Source organism: Balaenoptera borealis (assembly GCF_965194805.1).
Source record: "Balaenoptera borealis genome assembly, chromosome: 1".
In the NCBI taxonomy this organism is placed as follows: domain Eukaryota; kingdom Metazoa; phylum Chordata; class Mammalia; order Artiodactyla; family Balaenopteridae; genus Balaenoptera; species Balaenoptera borealis.
In genome coordinates this window covers 184208276-184229442 of record NC_138860.1, presented here as the reverse complement: position 1 = coordinate 184229442, position 21167 = coordinate 184208276, and the positions used below count along the sequence as shown (strand labels likewise).

The 21167-nt window shown below is 43.1% G+C and overlaps 2 protein-coding genes across 3 annotated transcripts in view; both read left to right on the top strand.

Annotated features, from left to right (window-relative positions):
- The window catches only part of LOC309624104 (PRAME family member 8-like), a 62582-nt gene that overhangs the window by 23159 nt on the left and 18256 nt on the right, over window positions 1-21167 (top strand). The gene's annotated exons all lie outside the window — the stretch shown is intronic.
- On the top strand, window positions 244-19679 carry LOC309624064 (PRAME family member 15-like). Of its 2 annotated transcripts, XM_082381638.1 has the most exons (4): window positions 244-12851; window positions 13614-13933; window positions 14403-14975; window positions 16000-19679. In XM_082381638.1, the coding sequence occupies exons 1-4, from the start codon at window positions 12654-12656 to the stop codon at window positions 16556-16558; spliced, it is 1650 nt and encodes a 549-aa protein (XP_082237764.1). In that variant the 5' UTR covers window positions 244-12653; the 3' UTR covers window positions 16559-19679. The 2 variants fall into 2 exon arrangements, with proteins under 2 accessions (XP_082237764.1, XP_082237765.1); XM_082381639.1 differs by having other exon boundaries at window positions 244-13933.

Sequence of the window (21167 nt, the reverse complement as noted above, 5' to 3'; positions counted from 1 at the left end):
CGAGCGGGGGCCACTCTTCATCGCGGTGCGCGGGCCTCTCACTGTCGCGGCCTCTCCCATTGCGGAGCACAGGCTCCAGACGCGCAGGCTCAGTAGCCGTGGCTCACGGGCCCAGCTGCTCTGCGGCATGTGGGATCCTCCCAGACCAGGGCTCGAACCCATGTCCCCTGCATTGGCAGGCAGACTCTTAACCACTGCGCCACTAGGGAAGCCCACAATTATATTTTTTAAAGTAGGCTTTATTTTTTAGAGCAGTTTTATTAGATTCACAGTGAAATTGAGCAGAAAGTACAGAGAGTTCCCATTTGTCTCTTGCCCCCACGTGTACAGCCTCCATGGATATCCAAATCTCCCACCAGAAGAGTACATTTCTTATAATTCATGAATCTACATTGAGACACCCTTATCAACCAAACTTCATAGTTTACACCAAGGTTCACTCTAAGGGTTGTATGTTCTATGGATTTTGACAAATATACAGTTGCATGTATCTACTAGTGTAGTATCATATGGAGTATTTTCACTGTCCTAACTTATAAGAACCTGCTGTAAAGCACAGGGAACTCTACTCAATACTCTGCAATGGCCTATATGGGAAACAAATCTAAAAAAAAAAAAAAAGAGAGAGAGAGAGAGAGAGTGGATATATGTATATGTATAACTGATTCACTTTGCTGTACACCTGAAACTAACACAACATTGTAAATCAACTATACTCCAATAAAAATTTTTTTAAAAAATCCTCTTTGCTCTGCCTATTTATCTTTTCCACCCCCAAGTCCCTGGCCACCACTGATATTTTTGCTTTCCCCAGAGCTTTGCCTTTTGCAAAATGTCATATAGAGTTACAGATGTAGGAAACAATGTTATGGTTTCCAGGGTGGAAAGGTGGGGGAGGGATAAATTGGGAGACTGGGATTGACATATACACACTACTATATATAAAATAGATAACTTGTAAGAACCCACTTTCTAGCACAGGGAACTCTACTCAATACTCTGTAATGACCTATAAGGGAAAAGAATCTAAAAAAGAATGGATATATGTAAATGTAGAACTGATTCACTTTGCTGTATGGCAGAAAGTAACACAACATTGTAAATCATCTATGTTCCAATAAAAATTTTTAAAAAATAAAAAATGTCATATTTCTGGAATCATACATAAGTAGCCTTTTCAGATTGACTTCCTTCACTTAGTAATAGATATTTAAGTTTCCTCCATGTCTTTTCATGTTTTGATCACATTCCTTGTCTGAATACACCACAGTTTATTTGCTCACTCATATACTGAAGGAGAGCTTTGTTGCTTCTTTGGTTTGCTGCTAAAATCATCTATGTGCATGTTTGGTTTGGAAGTAAGTTTCCAACTCATTTGGGTAGATACCAAGGAACGAGGCTGCTGGATCATATGAAAAGGGTACGTATTAAAATTTTTTCTGTTGACAAACTTACCTGTTAGACAATGATGAAATAAAATTTATATTTTAAGGCAGGACAAGAAAAAAATTAAACATAAAAGTCTCTCTCTGTGTTTGTTTGGGCCTCCTGCCTACCTAATATGCAATGAGCTCCTCAAAGATGGGAGTGCCTGCTCAACATTAAAGATCAATTTTTTTTACTTCTGATGCTAGCAATGTAACTTCTTAAAAGAATAGTGTTCTTTCCCAGCTCTGTAGGGGTTCATGGTGACTTGCTGCTCACTTTGTATGTGCTTACCTGGACTATGTATCCCTGGTGAACTTTATGTAAAATATCAGGATGTCATTTTGATGTATGATCCTTTGACTCAAAAATGTATATTACTATGCCTTTGACTTCTAACACATGGAACAGTTCCCAGGGCTTTTTGAGAATCTGCTTCCTGAGTTATAATCCTCAGTTTGGCTCAAATAAAATTCCCTTTTTTTTCTTCTTAACTTGAGAGTTAATTGAATTTTCATCAACAACATTAATAGTTTCATAAAGTGCAGGAACTGTGTCTCTATCACCCTGTGGTCCTGCAGCTGAACAAGAAGGCTGGTGTGGCAGTAAATGCTTATAACTGTGGGTGCATGGACATATTTAACAACAGTTTATAGCCAAACATTATTTTGCACTGAAATGCACATTTGGGGAAAGTCAACAGTAGCTGTCTACCAATAACATAAATAAATTGGATATGGAAGAAATAGCACTTGTGGTCAATGCATTTGTACATATAAGTTGTACTTGAAAGTGTAACTGAGCAGAACCCTATGGGCCCTTCCCAGGACAGACTCCCCCTCATGTTCTGCACCTGCCTCTTGTTTATAGAAAACCTTTATCCTCCTAGGTCTATCCTGAGTTCCAAAGAATAAACAGAAAATATGACAAAATGCAGAAACAAAGGAAAATAATCAAGCAGGACAAAATAATAATAGCTTAGCCATTAAACAAATTCAAAGACCTTTAGTTCCTCCTCAAGGGCTATAGATAACATTCTGAGTCATATCCTTGAGCTACTTTGAAAACACTGAATGAAGTGAACTCCAGGCTGACTACAAGCACATGGAGACCAGAGGGGTTGGAAGCAGAAGCTTGATGATATTTATTCTTGATTACCTCATCACCAACAACCAGAAGAATGTCCATGAGCTGATCACACACCCTACAACACTCTCTCTGACCCTGTCTTTAAAAATCTTTTCCTGAAAGTCATCAGGGAATTTGGGCCTTTTGAACAATAGTTGCCCCTGTTCTTTGCTTGGTGCCTGCAATAAATGCTACACTTTCCTTCATCACTCTCAGTATCAGTAGATTGGTTTCACTGCACACAGATCAGTGGACCCGAGTTTGGTTCAGTAACAAAAGAAACCTTCATTTGTTTCCCATACTTCTGTTGGTTTTGCCCAAGTAAGACAGGACTATACTCTCAATGTAAAACATCCCAACAACACAGATAGAAGAAACATCTCCCCTGAACTTCCTCTTCATCCCAGGTCCCTCTCCAGAGAATTCAGTTTAGTGTACTTTCCAGACTTCTCTCTGACTTTCTGTACATTTATTTTTGCATGTGCTAACATCTGGTTCAGCTCCCCTTATAGAAACGGTGTCTTAGTGATTCAGATCATCTTGCTTTTTTACGTTTAAGGGTGGGTCTTAAGGATCAGTCCTCATTCATATCAGCGGGCATATAGTAGTCCATAAAATGAATGGCCCACATTTTAATACTTTGCCTCCTTATGTAAATTTAGGTTGTTCCAATGTTTTGTTGTTCTTGCCAACCATAGAGTAATAAAAATCCTTGTACTCCCCAAAGCTTCTTTTTGGTTTCTCAGTGCTTTCTCCCTGTATATAGCGCTGTTGTTCCTGAATTATCCATTTCATCCTCTTGGAAGATAATTTTCATCAACTTATGTCAAGCTCACCACTATATTCTATTTTTTTTAGTTAGCAAAAAGGGGGAAAAGAAAATGTCACTGGATTTCAAATCATCCTCCAGTGCTTCTATCAGTAGGCTGAGCTGCTTTATTTTTTTTTTTTTTAATTGAGGTATAGTTGAAGTACAATGTTATATAAGTTTCAGGTGTACAACATACTGAATCACAATTTTTAAAGTTTGTACTACTTTTATAGTTATTATGATAAAATATTGGCTATATTCTCTGTGCTGTACAATATATACTCCTAGTTTATTTATTTTATACATCGTACTTAGTATCTCTTAATCCCCTAACCTTATCTTACCCCTCTCCCTTCCCTCTCCCTACTGGTAAACACTAGTTTGTTCTCTATATCTGTGAGTCTGTTTCTCTTTTGTTATATTTACTAGTTTATTTTATTTTTCAGATTCCACATATAAGTGATGTCATACAGTATTTATATTTTCTGTCTGACATTTCATTATACATAATACACTCCAAGTCCATCCGTGTTGTTGCAAATGTTAAAATTTCATTCTTTTTTATGACTGAGTAGTATTCCATTGTGTATGTGGAATATACCACTTCTTTATCCATTCATCTGTTGACGGACAGTTAGGCTGCTTCCATATCTTGGCTTTTTAAATAATGCTGCTATGCACATTGGGATGCATGTATCTTTTAGAATTATTGTACTTGGGGTTTTTAGGTATAATCCCAGTAGTGAAATTGCTGAGTCATATGATAGTTATATTTTTAGTTTTTAGAGAAACCTGTGTCCTGTTTTCCACAGTGGCTGCACCAATTCACATTCCCACCTACAGTGTATGAGGGTTCCCTTTTCTCCACCCCTGGCCGACATTTGAGATCTGGTTTTTTTGATGACCATCCTTCTGACAGGTGTGAAGTGATATCTCATTGTGTTTTTTATTTGCATTTCCCTGATGATTAACAACACTGAACATCTTTCATTGTGACTGTTGGCCATCTGTGTGTCTTCTTTGGAAAAATGTCTATTCAGGTCTTCTGCCCTTTTTTTTTTTTTTGCTGTTGAGTTGTATCAGCTGTTTATATATTATTTTGGATATTATCTCCTTATTGGTCATATCATTTGCAAATATTTTCTCCCATTCTGCAGGTTGTCTTTTTATTTTGTCCATGGTTTCCTTTGCTGTGCAAAAGCTTTTAAGTTTAATTAGGGCACATTTGTTTATTTTTGCTCTTGTTTCCTTTGCTTTAGGAGACATATCAAAAAAAATATTGCTATGATTTGTGCCAAAGTGTGTTCCACCTAAGTTTTCTTCTGGAAGTTTTGTGGTTTTTGGCCTTACATTTAGGTCTTCAATCCACTTTTTGTTTATTTTTGTATATGGTGTTATAAAATGTTCTAATTTCATTCTTTTACATGTAGGTGTCCAATTTTACCAGCACCAATTATTGAAGAGATTGTCTTTTCTCCATTGTATATTCTTGCCTCCTTTGTCATAGATTAATTGACCATAAGTGTGTTGGGTTTTTTTCTGTGCTCTCTGTTCTGTTCCATATTTTTAGGTTTCTGAGTTTGTTTGTTTGTTTTGCCAGTACCATATTGTTTTGATTAGTGTAGCTGTGCAATGTAGTCTAAAGCAGCAGCATGATACCTCCAGCTCTGTTCTTCTTTCTCAAGATTGTTTTGGCTATTTGTGGTCTTTTTCTGTTTCTGTACAAATTTTAAAATAATTCTAGTGCTCTGAAAAATGCTATTGTTATTTTGATAGGAGTTGCACTGAATTCCTAGATTGCCTTGGGAAGTATGGTCATTTTAACAATATTGATTCTTCTAATCCATGAACATGGTATATCTTTACATCTGTTTGTGTCAGTTTCTGGCTGGAGACCCAAGATCTTCTGGACAACTGGGCAAGGGGTGAAGCCCAGAGGTAGCCAGATGAGAGAGGATAGGACACTGGACTAGGGACAGGCCTTGGAAGAGCAAAAGCTTAGAAGAAGACCAAGAGTGTTACTGAGTGAGGAACGTCTAATTCAATCCCCTCTGGAATGGTGTCAGATTGCTGGGGTTATGGAAATAGAGCTGGAACTGGAGAGCAGTTGGCCTCAGGGTGGACCTAAAGCTCTTCTCCAGAACCTTCCATCAGAGCAGCATTCATGTTTATGCAGGAGAGCACACTGGGCTGTGTCTGGGTTAGTTGTCAACCACATCCTGGGTCCTGGGCTCTGAGTCACCTTCGTGCAGTTTCCTCTCTTCAATGGACAGAGACTGGTATGAGGTGGTCCTGAAAAAAGAGGTGGCATCAGAATACTGCACAGGGGGTCAATGATGCTAACAGGAATGGAGGATGGGAGTTTGGGGCTGACTCGTCCCTGAGGACAATGTTGCAGCATCCCAGCACTCCTCATGTGTCCACGTTTCCAAAGTCTGAAGAACTGTGTCCTGAGAACATGGGTAAGAAGTGTTCTGAGGTGGCCTCAATGACTGTGCACAGTGAGATCTAGGGGTGCTGAGGATGAAATTTCAGTTATAGAGACGAGGATCTGTGCTTCTATTAATAAGTTCAGGGGACATAATTTACTTCCCAAGACCAGTGACTTTTGTTGAATTGCTGTTTTTGTGGTGTTCCAGGAGGGAATGTGTGTCCCAAGAGTAATCCACAATAATAAAATTGCAGTGCAGGTGACCAGTTCAGGCACCACCAGGCTAGGTGTATGGTTCTGGGTCAGAGCCAAGGGATTGGAACAGAGTCTCTTGAGTCCCACCATGGAGAGGCCTCCAGGGGGAGTTACCCTCCTACCCCAGACCACAATTTCTGCCTGGTTTGCCTTATCCTACCGAAAACACGTTTCAAGTTCACCTGCATCCCATATTTCTCTACATTCTGCCTATTTGCAGGGGACTGCATGTTTCTGACCTCACAATTCATACTAAATATCATTCTGGCAAAGAAGACATGCAGATGGCCAACAGGTACTTGAAAAAATGCTCAGCATCACTAATCAGGGAAATGCATATCAAAACTACAATGAAATATCACCTCACAAAATTTAGAATGGCTGTTATCAAAAGGACAAGAGACAAGAAGTGTTGATGAGGGTGTGGAGAAAAGGGAACCCTCCTGCACTGTTGTTGGGAATGTAATTTCGTGCAGCCAGTATGGAAAACAGCATGGATGTGAACTTTAAATAAAAAATAGAACTACCATTTGATCCAGCAATTCCACTTCTGGGTATATATATGAAGGAAATGAAATCACTGTCTCATAAAGATATCTCCACCCTCAGTTCATTGAAGCATTATTCACAGTAGCAAGATATGGAAACAATCTAAGTGCTTGTCAATGGATGATGGGGAAAATGTGAATAATATACAATATATATTATTCTGGTTGGTCAGATACACCACACTAATACTGGTAGGAATGTTTCCCTCCTGCTGTTCCAGCAACTTGCTGACTAGAGCCCTTTCTCCTTCAAAGGAGCCAACCTGCACAGGGAGACAACCTGGTGAGGTGCCTTGTGTGGATAAAAAGCACGTAAATTCAGACCCTGCTCCCTCCATTTTCTTGCATGTGACCTTGAACCAGTCAAGGGTGACCCTCTCTCCATGGTCTCTGTTCCTCTCAGGCTCACACCCCCCTTCTCCCAGAGATGCAGGAAGGAGGAAAGCATCTGAAGAGAAGATGAAGAAGCCTCGGAGGAAGTGACACGGGCTGGAAACTTCAGACTAACGAAACTCTCCGGGAATTTCATGACTTCGGAAGGATGAAGGATCAAATGTTGGAGGCTGATCCAAACTTAGAAAGGAGGATGACAATTTACAAAGCATAGAAATGATGTTGGCTCCCTGTTGTCAGTTATGCCATGGGAAGAAAGCAGTCCCTGCTCATACTACTCTTAATAAGTTTATTACAAAGAAATACAGCACTTTAATTCTCAAAGTTTTAAAATCCAGTGTACTAAATAAATATTCCTTTTACTGTTTTTACGTTTACCTATATATTTATAACTATAGCAAGGGAGTTCTTAACTTTTTTAAAGGTCATGTAATAATCATAATTTTTACTATTAATTATTAAGATTGTGCTGTAGCTTCAGTTTGCATGTTTATTTTTATCATTGTTGGGGAGGAAAAATGTTTTCTCTAACCTTCAATGTTCTTCAGCTGGTATAATAATCAAGTTAATCAGAGAAAAAAAGAACAAAATTAATTACAAACCTACAGGAGTCAGACAAGTGCAGTGAAACCCAAGAAGAAGCCAAACAATTGAGGCTCATGTGTGATCTCAGGACACGGGATGGGAGAGAGTGCCAGGTCCTCAACGGGGAAGAGTGTGATTCACAGAAGAGCTAGTAATTTGTTTGGTAGTCAGATGTTTGTCTTGCCATACAGATAAATCACTCAGATAAAGTTATCTCTTGATAATAGCTCTCTCTCTGGCCCAGGCCCCCTTTCTAAATTCTTTTAGGTAGTTCAGAGAGAGGTAAAATGTTTTCTTTGTTTGTTTCAGTCTGCTGTGTCTTGATTGCCTACAGCTCAAAACAATAAGTATACCAACGTTGCACATTGGGAAGGGCTCTTTTTTAATCCCTTTACCCTCCTGCACTACTGTGGTCTAGGTATACATCTGCCTGTATTAAATTTATTTTTCAGCTTATGTGTTTTTTGTCTGTCTCAACAGAATGTAAAGTCTGTACATATGAGATAACATGGTAGTGGAACATATCACATTAACTGGATGTTTCCCTGATACCCAGAATAGCAGTTGGTACACTGTAGATACTCAGTAAACACATTTTAATTGAATGATAATTGACAAATATAATTGTAGATATTTAAAGTGTGCAATGTGGTGATGTGATATACGTATACATTGTGAAATGATTACCAAGGTCAAGATAATTAAGACATCCACAACCTCATAGTTAACTCTTTTTGTGTGTGTGGTGAGAATGCTTATAAGATCTACTCTCAGCAAATTTTAAATATACAATATTATATTATTAACTATAGTCACTGTGAGTGTACTAGATCCTTGAAGAGACGTCTGAACACCCATGTTCACTGCAGCGTTATTCACAATAGCCACAATATGGAAACAACCTAAAAGTCCTTTGATGGATGAATGAATAAAGGAAAAGTTGTATATGTTCATACTGGTATATTATTCAGCCATAAAAAGGAAATTCTGCCATTTGTGAAAATATGGATAAACTTGGAGGACGTTATGCTAAGTGAAGTAAGCCAGAGAGAGAAAGACAAATACTACATCGTATCATTTATATGTAGACTCAAAAAAAGGAAAAGAAAATCAATTTCTCATGAAGAGAGAATAAAATTGTGGTTGACAGGGGCTGGGCCGGAGGGAGTGGAGAGAAATACGTCAAAGGGTACAAATTTCCAGTTACAAGAAGAAAAAATAATACTTTTAAATGAATCAAGGAGAAAAGAGGGAGAGAGCAATACTGGGTAACAGTATTAGGCTGTGTCACATGTGCTGGAGACATCCCAGTGAACTTGTCCACAGAGTCGTCTCCCACCCCCACTCCCCCCACTCCACCGCCACCACCAGAAGCTCCTGTCAGTCCTCAGCCCGGGACGTTGGAGGATTTTCCCACAAGAGGGAGGCCAGTACAGGTCCCTGTGCTCCTCCTTCATTTGTGCTGGACAAGCAATGGGTCCTGGCTTGACTTTCATCTCCTATGACCTTCATAAGGATTAAAGTAGGCAATTTGCTGTCATTTGGATGACGGAGACACAGTAACAGACCTCATTATTTCTCATTTTCTCCTGAAAAACACAATTCTCAAAGTCTGGAAGCTGTGATGAGTGAGGAGACAAAACTGCAAAATTTCCAAAGAGCATCCCTTCCTCTGGCATAAATGTCAAGGTGAGGACCCTCCCCTTCCCTCCTAACCTGCCCCTGATATTTGCATCCAGACTGGATGCTCACCACTCTTTCTCTCTCCAGCCTCTTCCCTGGCCAGACACTGTGCCCTTGGGGTGAGTGTGAGGGCAGCCACTGGAGCCTGATGCAAGTCAGGGCAAGCAAATCCAGACCCTGGGAACTCACAGTCCCAAATCCAGGGCCTCAGTGTCCCCAGTGGCCCCAGACACAAGTCCCCAGACTGGATGGGACACAGTCCTGTGAGAGCCAGAGGACATGATCTCCTGCTAGGCTGACATTTCTCTACTCCCCCCTCATCTGGGCCCTATGCCAGCTCCTCTGGATATTCTCTGCACTCCTCTCTCTTCTTTCCTTCATTCCCTGTGGCCCAATCCTGCCTGGAGAGGGTCCCAGACATCCTCCCCACCCACCATGTCTCTACAAGCCTGTCCTTTGGGATTAATTGCCTGGACCCAGGGTAATGTTATCGTCAAGTCTTTATTGATGAGGAAGAAAGAGCAACAGCTCCTTGTTTATAGCAAGATATTAGTGGATCTAAAGTGGAACGAGACCCTGTTGAGACTGGAGGGGGCAAGGAGGGTCAACACAGAGACCTGGACTTTAAAAAGGCACAGAAAGCAAGACATTCAGGGCAAGAAGAGATTTGACTTAGGAGAGAAATAAAGGCTTACTGGACCTGAGGAGAAAATTTTCAGCTCAAGGACTGGGCCAAGAGAGCCACAGGCGGGAGAGCCTCTGCAGGAGACTGGTCTTCAGGGTGCTCCATCACCTGTCACACCTAGGAAGGCCAGAGGAGTCAAGATCCTCCTCTGCTATGCAGGAGAGTTCACCCTTCAGCATTCCTGTGTGCCTCGATGGATCCAGAAGTGCAGCAGGGAAACTCTATGCCTTGGGGTTAGTCATATTCTACAAAATAACTCAGTAGAATTAGAGAAGAGTTCCTTGATTTCTGCTGATCTCAGTGGAAGTGTGTCCCAGCATTGTAACCAGGCTCCGGGTTCGAGGAGAGGTGATGTTGGTGGGCTGCAGAAAGAGAGGGCTTCCAAGTCAGTTCATGCTGGGAGAGGGAACTGGATGCACATATATATTCTAAACCCTTATGCAGAGACCTGGGAGCAGATGTTTTAGGATCTCACTTGGGATACTGTGACAGGAAAAGCAGGGCAGGACGTCCCCCTGATGGGTTCAGAGGGTAGCTCTGACGTGGGCAGCAGACAAGGTCATGAGGACATGCAACCAGGACAGGCTAGAAATGCCAGATCCAGACTCTCACCAGACTCTGGGAGTCCTGCTGGACCCAGAATTGGGCAGGAAGGATGGCACCGCTGTGCACATGTGCTTCCTCCTCCTCAACAGCCAGTGTGTCCCCTGAGTAAACAGGCTCTGTGTGGAGGTGGACAGAGGAGGTTTCCTCTACCCAGGAGGAAGGGAGACAGCTGGGCTTTTAAAATTCTAGAACATTCCAACATTTTGACCCCTCCTATATCTTTGGATCTCATGGACTGGGATCCCATAGAAACATCCCCAGCTTGGACTCTGCTATTTGCCCATTTACACTGACATCATGTGAAGTTTGTCAGTCAGTTTTTCCTAATGTTTAGGTTCCTTCTGAACCCCTCACCTGAGGGAATCTACCAATTATTCACAGTGTGGAAGTGAGCAGGTTTCTCTCCCAAGCCCACACCTGAATCCACCAGCCTAAAAATGGGAAAAGAGCAGTTAACTTTTCATTTCCTGTGAAGGTTATTTGAGGTAATGGATAAAAAGTGCTGACACCATTGCTCACTAAGTTTTGTGTTCAATAAAAAAGAGTTGTTTATGATTATCATTGTTACTAATCTCACTCTACTGTAGCTCATTAGTAAATGTGTTTACTGGCCTGAGAGGTAAAATGTCTACTGAGTACAATTCAGTTGATCCCTATTTTATGCAGAGGCTGTTTATACCCATAGCAGAAATGTGGTGAAAGGAATCTTCTGGAAAGATACCGAGATGGAGAACACTCTTCAAGTCTCCTAGTCTTCTTAGGCTGCTTTATAATTGAATTACATGGACATCACAGTGAATGGAGGAAATAAAGGCATGGAGAATGCTTGGGGGCAGAGGAAGGGTCACACTTTCTTTGTATCCTGAAAAATCAAAAAAATCTTCATGTGATGCAGCCCTGGGTGGGAGTTATCCCTGAACATGGCAGATCCTTAAACACCAAATATAGCTTCTGAATTTTGTAGGGAAAGGTGTTAGTATTTGTGAACAGTGCTTAATATGAGAACAGGATTTTATTTCTGTGTCTAATGACGTCACTTTGATCAGAATTTGTGTTGAACTTTTCTAATTTTGTGGAAGTACTAACTATCAAAATATACTTGGAAAGGGGTCAATGCAATTATGGTTTGGCTGCCAAGCCCCTAGGAAAATGGCTGGGGCTAATTGCCATCTGGGAGCATCCTCTGTGGGAAGAACCTAAAAGAAAATGTTTACTGGTAGCAGCTGCCACGATGAGGACAAGGTTTGGTGCAACTTATCCACGTTCATGTCTCCCCCTGGGTCCAAGTTCCCAAACAGCCCACAGTGCCAACCCTCAGTGGATCTCAAACTTGGAAATGCCTGTCTTCTCAGGGCTCCCAGCCTCTCCCTCTGCTCACATTCTCAGATTTAGTCTTTTCATGCTACTTTGCTGTACTGACACCATCTTTCCGGAAGGAAACACCTTAAACATGACACAGGTTCCCTTTTTAATTTCTAAACTCCACCCAGAGAAAAGTCCTTTAGTCTCCATTTTCCCAAGAGAAAAAAAATATACCCATACTATACACTGTCTTGATTCATTCACAGTGTCCCTTTAGGAATGCCCAGCTCCACAATGCCCAGTCCCCACCCTTACTTCCCATTGTGATTTTGACCTGACCTGCTTCAGAGAAGCCCTGACTTAAGCCCGGAGTACCAAGCATATCCCCCATTGCATTTCCCTTGCTCCCTGAATAGGCTCATGATCTGCTATGTTTCTTATATAACACCTAAGTGACAACTTGAGGCAGATAGAAGTTTATATTGTTTCCTTTGGGAATGACATCACCATATTTTTATAATGTTTTAATTGTTGGACATCTTGATTAGTTTGATCTGCGCAAAGATTCTCCAACAATGATGCTTTCTAGTTTTGTTGTTTCTGTCCAATATCAGGAACCAATAATCTCTTCCCACACCCATGGCTATAACTGACCCTATTAGTAAAACTCAATCAATGTTTGTGCAATGAATCAATGATTGAGTCCTTGAATCCCCTACCCCCATTTATTCCCTCCTGAATGAAAATCAGATTCAATCAATTCATCAGGATGTAGGCGAAAATCCAATCAGGGTTAACCTGATGGACAGTCTGGAATCTAATCAGGCATCGCTTTCTGGTTTGTTGTTAGTAGTTGGAAATGGGGAAGATGTGATTAGAAAGGCCTATAAAAGCCTGGGGCATCAAAGAAGAGATGCAGAAACTTCTTCCTCTGGAGTCGCTGTCTGGGTTCTCCACCCAGTCTTAGGACTGAGCACCCTGCCCACCACATCAGAGCTGGTAAGTTACAGACCTCAGTTAGGGACACTCTCCTCTTATGTATGGTCAGCTGGTCTCGAATTGTGCCATGTAGCTCAGGATGGCAGGGAGAGGGGTTTCTTTAGTTATTTCTTTTCCGATGAACAAATTTAATGCTTTGGTTTTGCCTCTCAGTGTAGTTTTGCCTCATTCTCAACATTTTGATTTGTCCTTTGGTTTATATCATTTTTAATTATCTTAACCAAGAAGATTTTCCTTTTAATGAAAACATCTAACTGTTTGGAATTTTATTTCTTGACATTTAAAATATTTAGTTTGTACACAAAAGAGCATTCATTTTAGGGGTATGTCTTTCATCTTTTCCAGCCCAGTGAACAGTGGGAATTGAGGATGGAGGCTGTGTTGGGCCACGTAATGCTCTTATTCCCATAGTTTTAGGGACCTAAGTGATTTTCTAAAAGTTTTCACCAAAAAGATTAGGGTAAGCCTTCAGGCTCATGGTACCCAATTCCCAGTGCAATACAATTAAGCAAAGCAGTGAAAGGAAATGAATGGGTAAGTCATTAGTTTTCTACCTCCTTGGAAGGAGGCTTGCTCTGGTTCCTGTAGAGGCAGCGTTATGGATTTGTGCCCACAGAGACTAGAGTAAAATTCTGCTAAACAGAGGCTCTTCCACTACTGTTGGAGCAGTGATTTGGCTATGAGTTTGTTCCTCTGCAGGGTGAGAAGACAGATTAAGGGGTGTTCATACTTGACTGAGAAAGATGCCTTGTTCCCTGCAAGTTTCCACAGGATTCCTTTTGGAGCAGAGTCAGGATGAGTGTCTGGAACCCACCCAGACTCCTGGGCCTGGCGGGAATGAGCCTGCTGAGGGATGAGGCCTCAAACATCACTGCTCTGGAGTATCTGCCCATCGAGCTCTTCCCCCCACTGTTCATGGAAGCATTCTATGGGGGTCGCAGTGAGACCCTGAAGGCCATGGTGCAAGCCTGGCCCTTTGTCCGCCTGCCTCTGGGGGACCTGATGAAGATGCCTCATCTGGGAACCTTACAAGCAGTGCTGGCTGGGCTTGATATCCTGATTGCCCAGAAGGATCGCCCCAGGTGAGTCTGATCCAGGTAGCCTGGTAGGGTCTGGGGAGTCTTTGAAGAGACACCTGGGGTCAGGAGAGTGGATGGACACGGGATGGACCAGAGGCTTCTGATGATTCCAATGAAGAAACACAGAGGCCTTGACCATTGCTGAGCTCACTTTGGGAAATGCCTTCCGGAAGCATAGGAGTGCTTAAGATGCAAGGGAACTTGAAAGTACATGCTCCACCTCCTTCTAGTGATGCTTAAGCATCACTAGAAGGAAGGTACTAGAAGTGGAGAACAAGAAAGGATCGAAGGGGAAAAGGAAATGGAGGAAGGTAAGGCAGAGAGGGAAGAAGAGGGCAAGACAGCAGGTGATGTCAGGAATGTGAAGTAAAAGCACACGTGGGAAGTCTGAGTGTTGCCTAAATTCTGAGACTGTGGTTTCATTATGTGTGGATCTTAAACCATTGCTGACAATCCGCTGTTTCCCCCACAGGAGGTGCAAACTGAAGGTGCTGGATTTAAGGCATACTGGACAAGACTTCTGGAGAATGTGGTCTGGAGACAGGGCCCATGGATGTTCAAGCACTCTGATGGCACCAGTGGCTGAGGACAGGTCAAGGGCAGAGCAGTCCTTGGCTCCCTTGGTGGTGTTCATAGAAATTCACCTCAAAGAAAGGACCATGGATGGATTCCTCACCTACCTCATGAGGTGGGTGGAGGAGAGGAAAGCTTCCATACACCTGTGCTGTAAGAAACTGAAGATACTTTCAATGCCCATGGAAAATATTGTGAAGGTCCTGAGTATGGTGCAGCTGAACTGTATCCAGGAGGTGCAAGTGAATTGCGCCTGGCATCTGTCCACCCTGGCCATGTTTGCTCCTCTCCTGGGCCAGATGAGTAATGTGCAGAGACTCCTTCTCTCCCACATCCATGTGCCTGCGCTTGAGGAACAGGAGGAGCAGCATGTTGTCCAAATTACCTCTCAGTTCCTCAGGCTGCACCACCTCCGGGATATCCGTATGGAATCTCCCTCCTACCTTGAAGGCTGCCTGGACCAGATGCTCAGGTGAGTGTGCACCACTGGCCAGGTAACAGTGAACACAACACTAGAATGTGAAACACACTGTCCGCTTTGCTGGTCTATCCTGAAGTGTGGTATCACATAACCATACAAATCAAGGTAGGGGCCCAAACTGGGATAGGGGCTCTGGAAAGGGACACCCTGCTAGGAAGATATGGACTAGAGGTTAGGATCTAGTGGGTGTGGGTATGTGATTTCTTCTTTAGGAAGCGATATCTTTGTTTAGATGACTTAGGAAAATAGGTAAGGTATAGGGGGCCTTAAAGAATGAAAACTCCATCAGGCCTGAACATTTCTAAATGGAAGCTCTGTGCTCATCAGTTTTGTGACCACATTGAGCCTTTCTCAGATACCCTGTCTGTAAAAGGTTGTTTTTTGCTCCAGATAAGGTACTTAATATATGGAAAATGCATGATTCTGGAGATGACAGTAATGGAGCAGGAGCCAAAGGGATAATAAAAATTGGAAGATGGTTTGCAGATGATGCAGGGATGTAGCTAAGACCCTGTAGACTGGCAACCCCAGCTGATGTTGTGAGATCTTGCCCACATTGGTCCACTATGCATGTCACCCAGAAGCCTCACCTGGCCTGAGTTATGGGTGCCTGTGGCCCAAGCATGGGCTGAAGGAAAACTGAGTAGGAAGAATTTTAGATATGTCACTTACTATTAAAATTCAGTGATGCCCACTCTTGATTGACACAAGGTGTCAGGCTCTCCTCTGAGCATGTTCTAGTGCATTCCATTATCTTCATTCATCCTCAAAAGAATGTGGAGTATGTTGTACCCTTTTGACAGATGAGGAAAGAGAGCTTTCAAGGTTCTGTGGACTTGATTCAGTCACACAAAGAAAGTGAAAGAACTCAGGATAAAATGAGACTGGGCATTCTGGGTATTGATCATTATCAGATGGTGAGACCAAACTTAGCCTTGGGCAGATCACTTGTCTCCCTACTTGAGGCCAACTTCCACATCGGTTTCTAAGACCTAATTGCTCTGTTTCTCCCCAGGTGTCTGACAACCCCCTTGGACAACCTTGCAATAACTCACTGCCTCCTTTCGGATTCAGACTTGAGCCATCTGTCCCAGTGTCCGAACATCAGTCAGCTAAAGGGCCTGGATCTGAGTGGCATCTCCCTGACCTACTCTAGTCCTGAGCTCCTCCCAGTTCTGTTGGAGAAAGTTGCAGCCACCCTCCAGGAAGTGTACTTAGATCAGTGTGGGATCATGGACTCCCATCTTGAGGCCATCCTGCCTGCCTTGAGCCATTGCCCCCAGCTCATGTTCTTCAGCCTGCGTGGAAACCTCATCTCCATGGCCATGATGGAGAAGCTGCTGCGACACACTTCCGGGCTGCCCAGTTTAAGTCAAGAGCTGTATCCTGTCCCTCAGGAGAGTTACAGCTCTCAGGGGATCCTCCAACCTGGGAGACTTGCCCAGTGTCGGGCTGAACTGTTTGAGATTCTGAGAGTCTTAGGACGTCCCAGGATCATCTGGATTAGTTCCAGCCCCTGTGTGCACTGTGGAGATAACACATTCTATCATCCCCAGCCCATCATATACCGCTGAAATACCCCTAACGACCTGGGTGCATCTATCAAAAGCTTTCTTCTGAGCACTTGGAAACTGAAATCTAGGACATAGTTGAATCGTAAAGGGAAAACAGACCCGTGGTTTCAGATATCTGCTCAATGTAAATGTGAAAAGAAAAAGTGATTACGCGAGGGTGCAGGATTGCAGAGGGAAAAGTTAACTCTGAGAGGTAATAGGCCTTTTGGGGACATGTGTCCTATAGAGTCAGAAATATGAATCTAAATTTCTTTAGGTGGATTCGAGCTTGAGACATATGTTGGAGTTCTCCCTGGGTGGATTTTGTAAAGAAATGGTCAGAAATAAAGGGACCCTCAGTATAAACTGACTGCTGCCCTCCATGATGTATTATTCAGTTTTCTCAGTTTATAACTCAGGAAACTCCAGTTACTGATGGAAAAAAAAAAAGGCACTGAGTTGTCTGTGATCTGAAACGTTACCATTCAAACAAGTTCTTTATTCTGTCTGGGGCATCTCTTTCTTCCATACTTATCTCTGTGGCTGTTCAGTAGGTTAACACACACAAAGGCGAACATACTCAGTGGTCAATGAGCCACTGGAATGAGAGTTCTTGGCAGGGCCCTCACTGCTCACTCAGACCATGACCCTGGACATGAGCAGCCCTCATGGTTCTCCTTGTGGGTGCATATGTCTCAGCCAGGGCAGGAAGGGCGTGGGGAGGGCATAGGAGAGATCGGAGTCATCTCTTGTGATAGACATTCTGAGCCTCAGATCTCCAGGCCACCTGCTGGAAGATCAGACCAGAGGATAAAAATTAGTTTGACAAGCAGGACTCTATAGTTCAGTATTAAAAAATAAATATAATAAATAAATAAATAAATAAATAAATAAATAAATAAAAATAAATAAATAAAAATTAAAAAAACCTCTGCTGTTATGTAAATGTCAGTCGACTAAATCATTGTGCTGTGATCTGTCTAACTATGAAAGGTATGTGTCATTTTAAAATTATAAAAAATATTTAGTACTTTTAAAGAATAGATGTGGATTTAAAAAAATGTTTTATTTGGTTTGGAGCCTCAAAACAAATAGGATTTTAAAACCGATTTTAAAAATCAATGAACACGGATTTTTTTCTCCCTTAAAAATATTTAGAATAATCATATTTTAGAGCTGGAAGGATTACAGTTATAGTTTTTAAAGTAGGCTTTATTTTTTAGAGCAGTTTTAGATTCATAGTAAAGCTGAGCAGGAAGTACAGAGAGTTCCCATCTAGCTGCTGCCCCTATACATGCACAGCCACTCTATCGGCATCTCCACCACAGGAATACATTTGTTATAATTCTCGAACGTACACTGAGACATCATTATCACCAAAATTTCATAGTTTACACTGAGGTTCACTCTTGGAGTTGTATATTCTATGAGTTTTGGCAAATATTTAGTTGTAGTATCCTACAGAGTAGTTTTACTGCCCTAAAAATCCTCTTTACTCTGCTATTAATCTTTCCATTCCTGCAACCCTGGCAACCACTGATCTTTTTGCTTTCCCCAGAGCTTTGTTTTTTCTAAAATATTATATAAATGGAATCATCCAGTATGTAGCCTTTTCGGATTGGCTTCTCAGTTAGTAATAAGCATGTAAGTTTTCTCCATGTCTTTTCATGTTTTGATAATATTCCATTGTCTGAATATACCAGAGTTTATTTATTCATTCATCTACTGAAGGACATCTTGGTTGCTTCCTTGGTTTGCTGCTATAAGCAACTGTGTGCACATTTGATATGGACATAAGTTTTCAACACATTTGGGTAGATACCAAGGAGTGAGATTGCTGGATCATATAAAAAAGGTGTGCATTGCAATTATTTTTCTCCTTTGACAATTCTACCTGTTAGAGATTGTCTCATAAAGGGCAGGGACTGTCTCTATCACCCTGTGATCCCACAACTGAAAAAAAAAGCCTGGTGTGGCAGTATATTTTTCTTACTGGGGGTGCATGGAAATCATTAACATCAGTTTATACCCAAATGTTATTTTGCACTGCAATGCAAATTTGGGGGAAATCAACATTAGCTGTCTACCAATTACATAAATTAATTGGATATGGAAGAAACAGACCTTGTGGTCAATACATCTGTACATGTGAATTGTACATGAAAGTGTAACTAAGCAGGACACTATGAGGCCTTCCCAGGGCAGATCCCCCCATGTTCTCCTCCTGCCTCTCGTTTGTAGAAAACATTTAGCTTCCTAGGCCTTCCCTGAGTTCCAAAGAATAAATTTAATCAGAAAATAAAAGAAAATGGGGAAACAGTGAAGCAAGACAAATAATAATAGTTTAGACATTAATCAAATTCAAGGACCTTTAAAACCTCTTGATGTGGAGTCAAGATGGCAGAATAGGAGGATGTGGAGTTCACCTCTCCCCACAAGTACATCAAGACTACATCTACGAATGGAACAATTCTCACAGAGCACCTGCTGAACACTAGCAGAGGACCTTGGACACCTAAAAGGACAAGAAAAATACCCAGGCAACCAGGTAAGATGAAAAAAGGAAAAAAAAAAAGAAAAGAGAAAACGGGATGGGACCTGCACCTTTGGGGGGGAACCTAAAGGAGAGGAGAGGTTCCTACACCCAGGGAAGCCCCCTCACTGGCAGGAAGATCAGCTGGGACAGAAAGGAAGATTTGGGGGCTCAGAGGACAGCGCAGCAACAGGTCTGTGGCAGGCAGGACAGAGTAAGACCTACATTGAGGGTCCATGCCACAGCCCTGCACACCCCAGCCTGAGATGTGTGTCTGCTATTGTAGATGGAGTCTGGGTTCTGGAATGTGGGGTTTGGAGAGCAAACACAGTGAGGGGACTGCTGTTGGTTGCAAAGAGACAGCCTGAAGGGACAGGAGTAAGGAGCTCCACAACCAGGAATGTTCGTGGAAGAAGCCTGGACCACCATAAAAGCAGGGTGGCACTATTGAGTTGCACACAAGGGGCGGGCCCCCCATGGGAGCCCTCTTCCCCACATGCTGACCCCTGCCTCCATGGGCACAAGGAGCAGCTCCCACCTGAGCAGGCTCACACTCCCCACCTGATGCCGCCTCCACTGTCCACCTGGGTGGGCACATGTGCTCTGGGGCAGCATCTGGAGCAGATGCTGGTGGGAGGCTGACAAGCAGAGGTGAGGCTGAAACCACAGTTGAGCTCCAGGGGCCGTGCACCTAGGAAGAAGAGCTGAAATCTCTCGGTGCAACTGAGGTGGGGCTGAAACCACAGCTGAGCTCCAGGGGCTGTGCAACTAAGGAAGAAGAGCTGAAATCTCTCGGTGCAACTGAGGTGGGGCTGAAACCACAGCGGAGCTCCAGGGGCCGTGCAACTAAGGAAGAAGAGCTGAAATCTTTCTGTGCAACTGTAGGAACCACGGATTTACACACCCATGGCCGGCTTTGTAAACTCAGCGCCTGCAGAACATCTGAACAAACGAGTGCTCCTGCAGCTGAGACTGGTCTAGCTTTAGCAGCTGTGGTCTTTGTGGACATGTACACATGGGGATTGGTTCAGGCCAGAATCTGAGCTGCCACCTTAGCTCCCACAGCAGGTCCAGGTGCATGATTACTGCAGTCCTGGGACCTGACTTCAGTGGATCTGCACTGGTAGCCTGGTGAAAACAACACCTGACAGACATCAGGACCAATTGCCAGCATACCCACAGTTAGGTGGGGCTGAGAGCTGTTCCAAAAACAGTGTAGTTTGTTGGCCAGCACAAGGGGTGAAAAGTGACAACAGACTACCTTCACAGGTGAACACCTCCAGAGGAAGCAAACTCAGTGCCTTCTCTCCCAGTGGGAGCCCTCCAATCCCACCTACCTCACATCACAGATCAGAAACACAGCTCAGAAACAGATTTGGGGGCCTCTACTCCAACAACTATGGAGCAAGCCCTGCCCCTGACAGGGTCGTGACAACCACAGAGTAAAGAGGAGGCCCCTTTCAACATCCAGTGCAGGCTCAGGTCACCACAACATCAGTCACACCTTCTATCAATGGGATAATAGCCAGCATACACTGAGGAAAGAGGAGGCAGATATACATATTAAAAACAGCCCTCACACCAAAACATATTAAACCCACGCTGGCTACACAGGGACATTCCCACCTAAAAAAATGCCCTCCAAGACAGTCTGGGGGTCAGGAATTGAAAGGAAGAACACCCAGAGCATTTGGCATTGAAGGCCAGTGGGGCCTGAGTGCAATAGCTCCACGGGGCTGGGAGAAACTGAGTCTCCACTCTTGGAGGGTGCACACAAGAACTCACAGTCACCGTGACCCAGCACAAAGCAATACTTCCAAAGGAACAGGGTAGACCTAACTAGGGGTCCTGGAGGGTCTCCTGGGTTGGTGGGGGATGGCTGTAACTCACTGTGGGGGCAAGGACACAGGCCCCAGAGGCCCCAGGGAATATTGATCAGTGTGAGCTCTCCCAGAGGTCCCCGTTTTGGCACCAAGACTTGGCCCCATCCGACAGCCTACAGGCTCCAGAGCTGGAACCCCTCAGGCCAAACAACCAGCAAGACAGGAACACAGCCTCACCCATCAGTAAACAGGCTGCATAAAGTCATACTGGTCT

Bases quoted from the DNA above. Each gene is read 5' to 3' on its own strand.
- LOC309624064 (XM_082381638.1), top strand. From the start codon at position 12,654: ATGGACAGTCTGGAATCTAATCAGGCATCGCTTTCTGGTTTGTTGTTA. The intron at 13,934-14,402 runs GTGAGTCTGATC...TTTCCCCCACAG, and splicing joins GCCCAGAAGGATCGCCCCAG to GAGGTGCAAACTGAAGGTGC. The intron at 14,976-15,999 runs GTGAGTGTGCAC...GTTTCTCCCCAG, and splicing joins TGCCTGGACCAGATGCTCAG to GTGTCTGACAACCCCCTTGG.